Below are 14,997 nucleotides of genomic sequence, written 5' to 3'. Positions count from 1 at the left end.
ACACTTCTCATATACAGATGGAACCTCCTATGGGCAGCAACTGCCCCACTCCATAACTTCCACAGTTCATAGTCATTTTTGATTTTCCCTTTCCAACACCAAAAAAAGCATGCAAAACAATCCAAGGGAGAAGCTCAACCAGATTTCAGAGGGAGAGCATTCCTGCAGAACTGAATAGTGTAAGAGGCACACATTAGTTTTAAGTAAAATGTTAACTTAATGCAAAATCAAAGCTTTCTGCTGGTCTTTAGCAGACCAATCAATCCTGCTGCAGTATTGTTTATGCTGTTACTTTAAACGGGAAGAAGGAAAAAATGTACCCCACTCTTCCTGAATGGGGGAATCCTCTTTCTGCACAGCTCCCCACACCTAATCATCTTTTCAGTGTAAAACATCAGAACAATCCCCACTGTTCCGTCAAACCCCTGCTACACACACACACACAATAGGACACCAGCTCTTTAAAAACATCTGTATCTCAATGAACTATTTAGAAGCGAAAAGGCCGCCCCCATACCCAGCTACATTTATGACTCGGCAAATATTTCACAGTTCTCTTTGGGTTTGTTTTTATTTCAGTTCACCTTTCAGCCCCCACACCGATGCCACGAAACGCTGTGAAAACTTCTGGCACCGATCCTGCAGCTTCTTTACACTTTTTTTTAATGGCTGTCTAAATAACATTTATTTCTCGGCTGTCATGTTTTATAACAACTCACATAGTAAATAGTAAAATATGAATAAGCTTTTGAAATTATTTTTTATTATTTTAAATAAAATGAATCGAATTATACAAAAACTACAGGCAGAGGACTTTTGGCACCAACAAAACTATTCAGATAGCTACAAACCAGTTTGAAAACTGATCAAGTCTTCCTTCACTGGTCAACAGCAGCCAAAATTAACTACAGTTGGGCAATTCCAAAATCCCACTTTCTCCACTAAAAGCTGAGGGAAATTGAATAGATCAGTCCATAAACGCAACTAACTGCTAAACTACTGAAAACGAAATTCAAAGTGAAATAATTTTGCCTCCTCCAGATTTTTATCTATTGCCGTGAGTGGTCAGGAGCCCACCCAACGAAAGGTCCCACCAGCCAGTTCTCTTTAACACCCGGCACTGCCTTTTGCCACCCCTCGGCCTGACACCGTCACTCAGCAAGAACTGGCTTTGCAGCTGGACCAAGCCTGTCCTGGTCACAGCTCCAAGGCCCTCCGTAACCTGGCACCGATCTGCTTTAACTGGGCAGGTAATTACGAGTTTGTCACGCAGCTCATTTCTGCTGCAGGGAAGGGCTTTTCCTCTTAGTTGCGAATGCCTCCAAAACTGCATTTTTAAGTCCTGGTACTGTCCTTTGTGCTCTGTGCAAACCTTCTGCCCAGCACCACCACTACATTCTCTTTATTACAGCCTCAACATCTTACTACAGAAAAAAAATAATCTACTGCACAGAAAACAAAAGGCTGTGAGTCAATTCAAGTCTAACTCGACCTCCCAAAGACTCAGGGTGACAAAGCTTTCAGCAGCTCCAGCCAAAACTTAACGGCTGGCGAACAAAATGTTCTGGAAAAATGAAGTGCCTTCTACAAACACATTTTACTGGCAGGTACATCCTGTTGTTGAAAACCTGGAGAGACTGACTCAGCCTGGCTTCTGCGGGAGCTCAGGGAACGCGATGGGTGGAGGAGAGAGCGGGAAAGAAGGGGGTGGAGGGAACGGCATTGGAGAAGAACAGCAAGGGATGGACAGCCGAGCCCCAGGCAGCCTCTGGTGCCAGCGTGCAGAGCCACTGCTGTTGATGAGCGGTTCACAGAAAGCTTATGTACACGTTTCCCACCTCTCTCGGTCCACTTTCTGCGCTGAGGAAGTTTTCCAACATGTCTTTCGCGGGCAGGAAGCTGTCGGTGCTGGTGACAAATTGCCGCAGCGCATTCCTGCCCGACAGGCGGCATTTTCGCTCCTCCTTGGCAACGCTCTCTAGCATGACTCCTCGGATGTCCTTGGGCTTCCCTGGCACACCGAACATGATGAACAAGCCCAGACAGTCCCGTCCCACCAGGCGGCAGAATTCCGCCAGCTTCTCAAACCTGCTCCTGTTTTGGAAGCGCTCGTCGGCCAGCACGGCTTCCCGGCAGCCGTCCTCCGCCGAGACGCCTTCGCTACGGGAAAGCTCGGCCGGCTGTAAAGCCTGCACGGCGATCTGAAGCTTGATCTGCTTGTCAGCTCCAAACAGAGTCCAGATCCAGTCCACTCCAAACAGGGAGGACTGCTGCTTGGTCATTTTGCTGGTCGTGATACGTTCCTCCACTCCCTTTTCCATGCAGAAGCTGATGAAGTCGACCAAAAAGATCTCGCTCAGCGTGTTTGTGGCTGGCTGGAATTTGCTCTGAGGATCCACAAAACCAAGATAGTCCTTCAGCCTTTGAGATGCATGGACCACCCCCTGGCTGAAGACTTCGCAGATGACTAGAGTTTCAGCTTCGCTCTCTTGGTTGTCCTCGTGTGAGACCTTCTGGCCCATTTTCTGTGCAGGAGGTCGTTTCCACATGCAAACCACTCTGGGGAAGTCCCTTCCCTTCCCAGTGAAGGTTCTGTAGGTGCCCGGCTCAGTCAGACCTGTTAAGCATCCACATGGTTCCCAGCTGTGCTCCAGATAAAGGACACGGCAGCGGCAGAGCTGGGTGTGTTTCTCCACAGCTCACTGGGCAGTGACCAGCCCGACAGGTCCAGTAACTTTCGCATCTACTGAATTCATCCGTGCTCATTTTCCTTACTGTTAATTCCGGCACTGTTTCTTTAGCTGATGCCATCTCATTCCAATCTGATCTTATCTCCTTTGATCTCCTTTCTAGGACTATTACGGAGAAGTAATTTTACTAGCACTGGGTGTTTCCTGGAGATGGAACCACCTTTTTCTTTTAATCACTCAGAGAAAGGTTTGCATCCAAACCTGAAGACTCGTACAGGGTGCCTGAAATGACAAAGTGGTCTTTTTTTTTGATGGGCCATTGCCTGTACCCCAGTATTAAATGCCACTACTGTCAGTGGCATTAACTGTACCATGGTGATGAGCATGGATTCAGGCTTTCAGCTCAACTGAGAAGCTCGTGCTGTCTGTAACTGAATTATCTCAGGGAATCTAAGTGCACCACCATGCACAACTACCAAATGCAGCTACAATAAACAGGCTTCCTAACCTTACAAAATCCAGCATCACCAACTGTAGAAGCTGGAATGTGTGTTACCGCTGCAGCGGGAGCCAGCCCTGTTCAGCTCCGGACATTGTTGATGCCAAATGCACCACTATGGTCTCTTCATTGGCCCAGGATCCCAACACCATTTGCAAGAAACAGGCTCTGTCCTGCGGAATGCTGCTCTTTCTCCTCTTCTTCATTCTGAATGAGCGAAAAGAAGTGTCAAGTATCTCTCTTTCTCCGCCCTCTTTACGCCCATTGCTCAAAACATCTTCCTTTGTTATCTCTCTCCTTCTGCCTACAGATATTCTTGTCCTCCTGCCACTCCATGGAAACACCTCCTCAGGTGCATGGGCTGGTCAGTCCCACTGCTGCCCACAGGTCCCTCTCTCTAAGAAACAGATCATGTCCCTTGTATTACACCTGGAATACTGTGTCCAGTTCTGGGCCCCTCAGTTCAAGGACAGGGAACTGCTGGAGAGAGTCCAGCGCAGGGTAACAAAGATGATGAAGGGAGTGGAGCATCTCCCTTATGAGGAAAGGCTGAGGGAGCTGGGGCTCTTTAGCTTGGAGGAGACTGAGAGGTGACCTCATTAATGTTTATAAATATATAAAGGGTGAGTGTCACGAGGATGGAGCCAGGCTCTTCTCGGTGACAACCAATGGTAGGACAAGGGGTAATGGGTTTAAACTGGAACACAAGAGGTTCCACTTAAATTTGAGAAGAAACTCCTTCTCAGTGAGGGTGCCAGAGCACTGGAACAGGCTGCCCAGGGAGGTTGTGGAGTCTCCTTCTCTGGAGACATTCAAAACTCACCTTGACGCCTTCCTGTGTAACCTCATCTAAGTGTTCCTGCTCCAGCAGGTGGATTGGACTAGATGACCTTTTGAGGTCCCTTCCAATCCCTAACATTCTGTGATTCTGTTATTCTTTCCCAGGTCTTCAATTCTGTCCTGGGCCCATCTCTGTTCCTTTGTGACCTTCTCCCAGCTATCATTAGGAAGCACGCTGCTTCAATTCCCTTTCAAGGACTTCCCAGCACTCTCTCCTTGCTGACCACCGCCCCAAATCTACTGGCAACTCTAAAGGTTTTCCTTCTCAGCTGTCTCAAAGAGCACTGTCCTCAGTTGGGAAAAAGATAAAGAGGCTCAGTGGGAAAACCTCTTGCTGCACACAAAAATGCCGAAGTGCTAAGGTGAAGCATGAAGTATGCACTAAACATTCATAACAACAAAGTGGTGCAAGGTATAAAAAGCATGCAGGTAGGATAAGTGCAATTTCTCTCCTAAAGGGAAAGCCAGGGTGCAACAATACATAGTGGATGGGAATCATGAAGAGTCATTCCAGAGGTTACTCTGTATTACTTCTCCATTCCTAAGCATATATGTAATTTAAGCAAGCAGAAAAAAAGCTGGGTTTACTCTCCATAGGCTCTTGATTGATACACATCTATCTTTTCCTCATCACTGTAAAACAAAGAAACAAAACCTTATTATACTCTAGGTTTCAAAGTGTTCATCCTCAGTATTCACACCAAAAAGCTGGTCTGACGAACAAAAAAACCCACAGAAATGAAGGTAATGAGACAGAGGTTCTGCATTCTCTGGTCTGTTATCCGGGCTGCACTGGGCAAAACACCGATTGCCATTTGTACCTGTGCCCCACCAACAAAACGTAGTTCGGGGAAGCTCAGCTCCTGTTGGTGAGGTTGGTGCAGCCCCGGTGGCTGCCGAGGGCTGCGGGGACACAGGGTGACGCGTCCCTTCCCTCGGCACCCTGCGGGGACTCACCCAGGAGCACACGCCAAGCGACGGGGAACGCTTTCTAATCACACCGTACCAAACAACCCAAGGCAGTTCAAATCTGCATCCCAAAAACCAGTACAAACACTCGGGATAGTTGGTTTCTTAGCTGCTAGCTGGGTCTTTCTGCAGGCACTACCCCCAAACTAATCAGTTCACAAAACAACGTGCCATTTTGGCCCTTCTCCCTCCTTTGTCCTTTCAATAACACAAAACGACGTTCCTAAGAAAATAAAAAGGAAAAAAAAGAATGTATGTTAATAAGGAAGCAGCTTGCAGAAACACTCGGCATTTTTCACAGACTTTATTGGATTTTACATGGCAATACACAGTAGTTATGTTGCCCTCTTCACACACGCACAAATTAAAATACGATATCAATTGTCTGCACATGCGCACATAAACATCCTGACTAACTTTAATACTCGCTTTCGTATTCCACCCCCAAAACACAACCAAGTTCAGATGATGGGCAGCTGTGATGGGACGGCCTGGTTTCCAACTGGTGAATGCAGGAAAAGGTTGTATGGAGCAGAATGCTGCTCACATGGGACTTAAATAAGTCATCGTCTGCTGTTGTTGAGGTGCTTGCCAATAGCACTGGACTGAAGAGAAACTGGAGAGTATTTGTTTGTGCTTATTTCAGCACATAATATTGTGTTACTAGCCCTTTTTTTATCCCTGTGAATATTCAGTCAATATGTTCACTAGCCAGCGTCTAGTGAGAGCGAATCCGGAGGGACATTCTTGCTCAGAAGCCTGCGCCACGTCTTCCCAGTGCTTCCGCAGCATTTGGGAGAGTGGGGTCTTAAGCCCAACCTCACAACTAAAATAAAAAGCACACTGCAAAGCACTCACAGAAAGCGAGCCCTGAATTCACATGCCGAGCATCTGCATCCTAAAGCCGACAGCAGGCATTACACAATGTGGTATTTCTGCCCGAATAAAATAGCTCCAACACCCCCAAGACTGCAGAGGAAGAAACAACAGACGGCAAATTACTTGTGGACATTAATTAGCCAGGAATTTTGAACAAAGCATCAGCTGTGATTTGTTTGTAGACAAATGGAAGGCAGCACAAACTATTTTACGTGTACATTATGGATTGTTTCCCTGGTTCCAGACAGCAAAGAGAAAACGGCAGTACTTGATATTATGTAAAATACAACCACTGCAGATAGAATTTTTCACCTTGGTACATAAATAATGGCCTACACTGCACACCTTTCAAAGAACCAGGCTGGTTCTAATAATATAAAGCTAGAACAAGTCTCCACTCTACCCCAACATCTAATGGGAGCTCCCTGGAATCCCCCGAAAGCCCCTTTCTTCCTTCCCTAGTGTTGAGTCGTGTTTCAGAAATACCCGCAAAGTCAGTGCAAACCCAACACCCCGTGCACCGCCCCAGCGACGTGGTGGAAATGATCTCACTTCCAGCGAGCAGAGCCGTGAAAAACGAGAGACAAGCGCCCGGTAAAGCAGCACAGCACCGCGAGGAACAACTCCAGAAGAAGCTTCATGCCGTTGTGCTAAAACACATGCAACGTTCAACACCATACAAATGACCACCACGATAAACGGAGTTACTGTTTTCTTTTTTTAATGGCTTTTGGCTAGGATACCTTGCAATACCGCAAGTCTGACAAAAGATTTCCACTGGCTAGTTCGGATTTTTAAAATCTGATGATCTCCAAAAGCAGAGGAGCCGTGCTTTAAGAAGATAAAATGATGAGCAACATGTTTGATACGTGAATTTTGGAGGAAAAGTCCCACCTTAGGTTTAATATTACGAAATAATATATTTCCTATACATTTCTCCATATAACTTTATTTTTTCTTTTTTTGCAACTACACCATCTTTACGTTCAGTCACAGCACAGAAATATCCCTTCCATATGCAGGGGGTACTCTCAACTTTAAGGAAAAGTTTTACGTCCCAAAAGTGTTAATAACCTTGTTTCGATGCTATAACTACTGCTGTTGGGAACAAAAAAGGTGTCGTTTTAAAATGTGTAGTTTCCATACAAGTCACTGCTAGAAGAAACATGCTTCATAATCCTTTCATCCCAAATGGAAGATCATTAAACTGTGCACTTAGTAAAAAGCAACGAAAGCAAACAGTTCCAAAGGTCAGCCTGCCTTTTCCAGTAACCAGCTGGTATGCAAACTGGGATAATCTTTTTACAACCCTCTTCCCCTTCCCCCACGCCTCAAACTTTCCATCACTCTATCTCACAAAGTTTAAATTTTTGCTTTTATATGTACTTCATATACTTCTTTTTTCTCCTATTCTTTTTTTTTTTTTTTTTTATAAAACAGTATAAAAATAAGAGCAACAGTCAAGAGCTACTGGGGAGTTTATGCAGGGCATGGATGACTAAAATCCTACATTGGATACTGTAGGAATAGCAGAACTGGTACTTGAGCCGAACAAATGCACTTGAAAAGACAGCAGTAACATCTTTTTTTCAGCTGAACGCCTACAGAAAGCTGATGCACGATATCTACAGATGCGATACTTCTACCTAACAACTTCTGTCATTTCGAAACAGTATGAAGGATTATCTGAGGCCATGAATAAGCAAAAGGAGCACTACCATACCACACAAATTTAAATGCAACACTCTGAAACATATCACCAGTTTGTACATTAAATATAGTAAAAACAATTACCATTCACCAGTGTCTGGGTGTTTCTTATGGCAACTTTAGAATAGGCACCTTTTTTTTTTTTTTTAAATTCTCCACCCCCCAATATTACTTCTAACAAACAGAAGCAAGAGCAATGTAATGTACATGATCTGCTGCCCATCACATATAATGATGACGTTTCTTGCACATAGGAAAGTGAGCCTTTTTCAGTGCCCGGTGGTTACTGTCACACATTGGAGTCCTCATCTGTTATACTGGTGCTAGGAGAGCGAGTCGCAAAGTCTTTAAACATTTCGTCTTCTTTCAACATGTGCTAGAAAGGAAAGGAGGGAAGAGTCACGGTTCAGGCCCTCACAACTACAGTCAAGCACCTGGGACAGTCGAGTCCTGTGCCTAGCATCAGGTTCTGCTGAGGATGTTTGTCATGGAATCACAGACTGGTTGGGGTTGGAAGGGATCTCTGGAGATCACCTAGTCCAACCCACCTGCTAAAGCACGTTCACCCAGAGCAGATGACACAGGAATGTGTCCAGGTGCGTTCTGAATGTCTCCAGAGAAGGAGACTCACAACCTCTCTGGGCAGCCTGTTCCAGTGCTCTGGCACCCTCAGAGTAAAGAAGTTTCTCCTCATATTCAGATGGAACCTCCTGGGCTTCTGTCTGTGCCTACTGCCCCTCATCCTATCATTGGACACCACTGAAAAGTGTCTGGTCCCATCCTATAGACACTCACCATTGAGGTATTTATAGGCATAAATAATGTCCTCTCTTAGTCTTCTCTTCTCCAGGCTGAACAGACCCAGCCCTCTCAGTCTCTCCTCATAAAAAAGGTACTCCAGACCCCTGATCATCTTGGTAGCCCTCCACTGGACTCCCTCCAGTAATTCCTTCTCCTTCTTAAACTGGGGAGTCCAGAACTGGATGCAGTACTCCAGATGGAGCCTCACCAGGGCAGAGTAGAGGGAGAGAACAACTTCCCTTAATCTGCTTCCAAATTCTTCACCCGTGTTGGCTCCTGACCAGGTTGTGGCTCAGTCCCCTTTCTGCTGGCCCAAATGGCTGCTGGAGCACAGGCTAGGGCTGGGCTTCCACCAAGAAAATGTATTGTGACCCTCACCAGGCAACCGGCTGCCCAAGGGCAACCCGCCAGCTTGGAGCTGGGTCCTGTGTCCTCTGCCCTCCCTGGAGTCACCAAAGAGGAGTGGTGAACATGGGCCACCCCTCCTCCTGGCCAGAATAGGTGGCTATCTTCCCGAACCGGTCATTTTAACTTTCCCCTCTGTACAAAACCCCTCATTCTGATGAGGCTTCACTACACCCATAATTTGCACTGTATTTGACATACTTCAGCCCTCAGAAACCAGCAGCGTTTCACTCTATCCAAACACCTAGGTCCACACTAGGTGTCGGAATCAAAGCAATTACCCCCCAAACTACAAATCTCAGCTGTGTGACAGAATCAGTAACAGCAAAGAAAAGCTGTACTTAGTGTATTTGTATTAAATAGAACTGCTGTTTAATACTAGTGACTGCCAAGGGGCTTACACCCAACTTAGAGAAACAGAGATTCCACAGATACCACTTTTAAGCCTTACTGTCAAGTTGTTGATGCCTTCAGAAAACGCTCCTATTTGCCTCACTGTTCCTTCTGAATCTTCCATCTAGAAAATAAAACAGATAATGAATGAATAATAAATTCATTGTATGTCATGAAAGAGCACCAATTAAGCGTAGCAAATAATGTAGCTACTTGATTACACTCTACACGGTCAGAGCAAGGGAGGAGCGTGCCCCATCAGGAGAGAAGAGGACAGTTAAGCCAGCGTAGGTCCAGAAGGCCCTGCATTCACAGCTTGATCCTCCTTGTGCTGAGACACTTTTGTTAGAGGTGCTGTGTGACTGCAAGAAGTCAGGACCTTCACAGGTCAAAGCAAAAGGAAGGTCTCTCTGTGAAAAGGAAGGTTTTCCACCGAAACTGACAGCACTGTCAAAGACTCCAAACTGCTAGATCTGGCTTACCTGCTCCAGCCTGTCCAAATCATCATCGTCATATACTCGGATATCCAGGCCAGGCTTAAAACCCTTCTTTGACCCACTTCCAGATGCCCGCCCCAGCTCCATAGGACACACATACTCTTCCACATCATCTTGCTTTTTCTTCCTCAGGCTCCCAAAATTGCTGAAGGCAAGTTTCTTTGGCTTGCAAGGGAAGAGCAAATTGACAAGTTAATAGAGAATCAGCAAAAAATGAACAGATGTCTTACTCTTGCATTGGTGTTTCAGTGATGAAGGGTCAAAACCCCACCACTCTCCTAAACAAGGGTATTTTGAATAGCTGTATTTCACAATAATTGCATCTGAAAGAAAAAAATGTGGCCTCTCATTCTACCATTGTTAAGACAGGGATCCCAAATGAGATCAGAATCCCACTGCATTAAAACCATGAACAGTAGGAGACAGTCTCCCTCCCAAACTTCTTAAGGTACAGACAGAGGGACAACACACCAGAGTGCTACCTCTTGTCTGCGCATAAGAGAGGCTGAGGTGTGGCGTGTTCATGGCAGACACAAGTGTCAAACCCAGGTCTGCTTAGTCCTGCTCTCACCCTTCTTTCATTAGCAGCCAGCCCCTTTTCTCAGACCTTGCTGAAATGTCCTTCCCACATGGATAAAATCAGCACACTGGAGAGCTGAATGTCTGCCTGGAAGCTCACGCACTGACTCAGAATAAATGACCTACCTTTACTTTGGCAGTTGCTGTTAAGAGGACGTAGTCCGGGGACTCCATGGCTTCGCGTTTCTGCTGCTGGGCCTCCTGCCCGATGAGGAGGTTGAAATGAGTTGCCAGGTGCCGTCTCAGTAGTGTCTTGTTTGGTGGGATGTTCAGCAACTGTGCCATGGTTTCTACATTGAAACGAGGCTCCAAAACCTATTAATTAAATCACAGAGAATCCAGATGAAGCCTGTACTGTCTGATGAAGTCTCAAGGACATCAACAGGCATGCCTATCTTGGTCACTTCCTACGGTTGCTTTGGAGGTTTTGCTTATATTTTAGAAGAAACATGCAACAAAGCAAGACAAAAGAGAGCTAACTAGTTAAAGGATTCATAAAATGCTACTTCCAGGCTTTTCTTCTTGAGTTATAAATAGAAGCAAACTGGCAGGTAAGAAGAAAGGAACAGATAAATCCACCCTTAAATCATAATCTGTGAAGCTGCCACAAAATATTTACCCACTTTCCTCTTTCACTCTAGAAAATGAAGCCAGATGAATGATGGAAAACAGACAAAGTGTTTAGAGCAGGGATACACCTCTTGATCGCCACAACAAACTTCTCGGAGAATAAGTCTCTCGTTTGGAATATCTGATGTTATAGCAATTAAAAACAATCGTGGTTTGACAATGAAATGGTAAATTTTGTAAAGGTAACAAGCCTTCCTTACAAAACAGGAAAATATCCAGGTCTAGAAAGGAAGATGGTGACTGTTTAACAGCATGATAGCAGTGTACAGCATCATAGGACAGAAGGTGAAGAATGCAAGCATACATTAAATTGTGAGGGGAATGTAGATAAATGCATTGCTGCCCACGCTAATTCTGCCCAAGATAGTCATGTCCTTTAAACTGTAGGGTAATAAATTTTGCCAGCAACTTACTATTAAACAGAATAAGAAGAAAAGGTGTGTGCAGCAAAGATAATGCCAGAACTTTGCTTGAGTGATTCTCAGTTATATTTTTTTAAATAAAATGGAATAAGCCAGCCTAAAACCTTACCATCAGTCCCCCATGCACACCGCTCCCCCGCAGATTAGGAGCATACTCTGCCAGATCCACGGAGCGTAACCACTCCATCACACGATGGTTGGTCCACTGGGTGACCTCAGAAGGTGTGACATTATTCTGCGAACAGAAGGAACAGGCAGTTAAGGAGACTTCCCAACTCAGGTGTTTCAGACCCAGTCTTTACTGAAACTACCCTCTCCTGCCCTTAATGAATGCAAACTCACCTTCCACGCAAGAAAAAAAACCCTCTTTTTAGATCGCTGTCTTTCAGCAATACGAACATGGAGATGGGTCTGGACAGTAGAGAGGTGTGGATTATGCTTCATGCCATTTGATTGTCCTGCTGTGCACTAGGACTGCTTGCAATTTCTACCAGTAAAACTGAAAATTTAGCCAGTGCCACGAGCTGCTGTGCTTTTCTTGTGCCATGCATTGTGAATCTAAAGCCAAAAGTCTGGGTTGCTTCATCATCCATTACCATATCCAGCAAACGCTGCTTGCAAAACAAACTGATGGCAGTCTCCCCTCTGGCAACAGAACCAAACTCCTTTTACACAGAAAATTTTGACTCAGATGTTGATTTTCCAGGGTTGCACAAGACCCACAGCAACAGTGGACTGAGTTCAAGATGATTTATGTTCCAGACAGCACATCAGAGACTAAGCCAAACCAGCCAGCTGTTGGCTGGCAAAAGGAGCGGGAGGTTTGGCAAGGAGACATGAGTGTGTGACTATGGCAGGTGGAGGAAAGAAAGTGATGCTCCAGGTGGTGATGGCAAAGTATGAAGATTTGGAATAACAACAGAAGCAAAAGGAAACCAAAATCAAAAGAGAATGAAATAGGATGGAGGAGAAAGGAGGAGGAGGCAGAGCAGGAATAATCAGAAACACCAAGGAAAATCACTAGAGGACTTATCTTCAGAGTTTCATCTTAAAGCAGTACCTCATCAGATGGCCTCCTGCGCAGACAGTTGGGCTCAAAGTTGTTTATTCTCAAAACCTGAATGGCTCTTTTGATGCTGAGGTGGTGGAGGACGCTGACAACTTTCAAGGACAGCAAGTCATCCTGTCAAAGACAAGTGGGGAGATAATGAATATAAATGTGCTTACTGGTGGAACCAGTACCCAACTGGAGGAGACTGCTTCGACCCTGGATTAAAATGGCACATCTGACACATTCTAGGGTCACATTTGAATATGTGAGACACATGACTAACATCAAACCATCTGTCCCAAAATAAAAGCTTCCCCTGTTGCTCTGTACAAGCTTGTGGGCGATGTTCTTCATATAGGGTATATAGAGCTTAGTGCAAGAAACCTGAGGTAATGAGAGAGAGGGTGAGATGACATATCCTCAGCGAGCTGATCAGACCCAGGACAGTTTTCCAAACACAGTGCATCAGACTAACCTGGCATTTACATTTAATCTTGCCTAAAGTTTTAATACCACAAACATCCAGCTAAAGTTTAACTGAAAATAATAAATTATACTGAAAACGTAGAGGCATCCTCTGTGGCTAGAACGAAAAAAAAGGAGGGAAGTAGAAAAATATTCAGGTGTGTCAGGTTGGTCTCCCAGAACTGCAGATGAAAAATATTTTTTAAATGCTCGCCCCGAGTGATGGAATGATGGCAAGGGTGCTCACACCCAGGCTGTGGAGATGCTCACTTTAAGTCTCCTTGTCCACAGCTCACCATCACTGTGTAGCTCCTACCTTGTGCAGGTTTGAGGGAAGGAGGGCAGGTTGGCCAGGAGCACCAGTCCCCCTTCAGATGTGCCAAGGGAACAAACTGGACACATGTGCAACCTGAGGGTTGGCTCAGGGCACTGCAAGGCAACCTGGCTGTGACTTTACATCACACTGCTTTCAGCATGGGATGAGCCACTTCTCACACATTGCTGGGCAAGAGCCTGCAAAGGCATGGCCACACTCCTCCCTGCAATGCACTGGTGATACTTAGAAAAGCAACTGGGTCTTTTTCAAAAACCCTGATCCTCACAATTCTTTTTACTTAAACGTTCATCTCATGGGGGACTTACTAGCTCTTGCAGACCGTCTGTGTGGGCTCCCACTTCTCTCTGCACTGACCACAAGGCACAGATGAATGCCTCTGGCTGGACAGGTAGCTTTTGGTTGTCAGGAGCTATGAGAGATCAGTTCCCCTCTTCATGACTACAGTAGCAAGCAGGAGTTTTCGTTTGGCTCCAATGAAGTTCCCTCTTCTCCTTCTTGCGCACAGAGCTCCTTCAAACCACTGAGAAACAGAGCCTTCTGAAGCCCAAGGGGGCTCAACTCACAGATCATGTGCAGTGGACAATGGCAAAGGGGACAGAAGGTTTAGGTAAGGCTCACAGGTTGAAAAAGGCTGCTGGTGCTACCCAACACCCTGACCTGCTGACACGTATGCAAATTAAGCAATACAGATGTCACATTTTGCTGACCTCTGGTTTCATTCCAATGACTAGCCCCAGAAATACAGCATTTCAAAACTGAAAAAATCAGATTCTCTCCCATTCAAAGAGCCAAGCCATTGAAAGCTTGTAAGGAGGAGTGTGTAACAGGCCTGGCTGGAGTTCCCAGCTCGCTAACTGCTGCTGTGGCTCCAGAGGAACGTTACAGGTGAGAAACTTCCCTTGTGCTGCAACCGTGGTCACACACTGCGAGTCGTCCGCTCCTGTTAAGGTGGGCTCTTCAGCTCTGAGATCTAACTATGCCATCAAGCATCTCAAAGGCCACTTCTCCACTGGTGCAAGTTGGCTGACAGATAAATTTATGCATCCTTGTGCCAGGGTTAACTTGGCTTAATGTTTTAGCATTACTTATATGTTACAAATACTCGACTCTGTTTTGTCAGCATATTTAAGACTAAATTCTTCACTTGCCCAAATAATCTCTAAGATTAGAGTTTCTGTTTCGTGGTTTGCCAAGTGAGGGTAACTTCATGTGATTTTTAAGAAACATTTCTTTCATACTTTGCATAAGGCTGTATTTAGCTGATCACTTACACTGAAGCTGCTGTTACAATTTAATAGTTAAACTCTGCCTAAAAATATTCCTAGTGATCTAAAATTAAAAGGAAGTAACAGAAAGAATACCTATTTAAAAGACAAAGCTCCTGCTACACTTCCTTCCTCTGTCCACTTATTACTTTTGTTTCTTTTTTAATAGAAAAAAAAAATATTGTTGAATAATACAGGTTCCCTTTCAATACAGCCTATGCTGCATCTTATCCACATCCATTCCTCACCCAGGTAATACACAACAGAGTCTCCCAACACAAGATCAAGCTCAATGGAGCCTACTGGCAGCAGATCTCCAAGATTTAAGAAACGGGAGAAAGAAACTGCCTTCTATTTTTACATTAATGTCCAAACTAAGGGAACTAAAGGACACAGACACCAAACCATGCTACCTCAGCAGGACATTTGACCAAAGTACACTCAACAGCAAAGTCATGCCAGATGGTGAAGGCAGGTCAGTCCTGGGCAGCGGCTGCAGCTCCTCAGCAGCACTGTGCTTCTTACAGGAGGAGAGCTGATCAACCCTCGGCTTTCTGCTGGTGCT

General features: G+C 45.3%; 2 protein-coding genes across 26 annotated transcripts in view; both read right to left on the bottom strand.

Moving 5' to 3' along the window:
* Nucleotides 1–552: 552 nt before the first annotated feature.
* Nucleotides 553–5,145, bottom strand: REP15 (RAB15 effector protein). Its single transcript, XM_065050120.1, has one exon. It carries the CDS (start codon nt 2,547–2,549, stop codon nt 1,809–1,811), a length of 741 nt encoding a protein of 246 aa, XP_064906192.1. The 5' UTR covers nt 2,550–5,145; the 3' UTR covers nt 553–1,808.
* Nucleotides 5,146–5,286: 141 nt separating this feature from the next.
* The window catches only part of PPFIBP1 (PPFIA binding protein 1), a 119,409-nt gene continuing 109,698 nt past the window's right edge, over nt 5,287–14,997 (bottom strand). For all 25 annotated transcript variants that reach the window (XM_065050066.1, XM_065050074.1, XM_065050076.1 and 22 more), the window contains 6 exons: nt 12,375–12,497; nt 11,424–11,549; nt 10,389–10,577; nt 9,669–9,848; nt 9,245–9,310; nt 5,287–7,963 (listed from right to left, as the gene is read on the bottom strand). In XM_065050066.1, the coding sequence (XP_064906138.1) occupies nt 7,877–7,963; nt 9,245–9,310; nt 9,669–9,848; nt 10,389–10,577; nt 11,424–11,549; nt 12,375–12,497 (771 nt within the window). In that variant the 3' untranslated portion in view covers nt 5,287–7,876. The remainder of the gene's footprint in view (nt 7,964–9,244; nt 9,311–9,668; nt 9,849–10,388; nt 10,578–11,423; nt 11,550–12,374; nt 12,498–14,997) is intronic.

The sequence above is a fragment of the Columba livia genome, chromosome 1, assembly GCF_036013475.1.
Source record: "Columba livia isolate bColLiv1 breed racing homer chromosome 1, bColLiv1.pat.W.v2, whole genome shotgun sequence".
NCBI lineage: Eukaryota > Metazoa > Chordata > Aves > Columbiformes > Columbidae > Columba > Columba livia.
Note: the sequence above shows the minus strand (reverse complement) of the source record. Positions and strands in the feature narration are given on the sequence as shown.

What these genes read in the sequence shown, in the direction of transcription:
- REP15 (XM_065050120.1), bottom strand. Translation starts at nt 2,549, where the DNA reads ATGTGGAAACGACCTCCTGCACAGAAAATGGGCCAGAAGGTCTCACAC.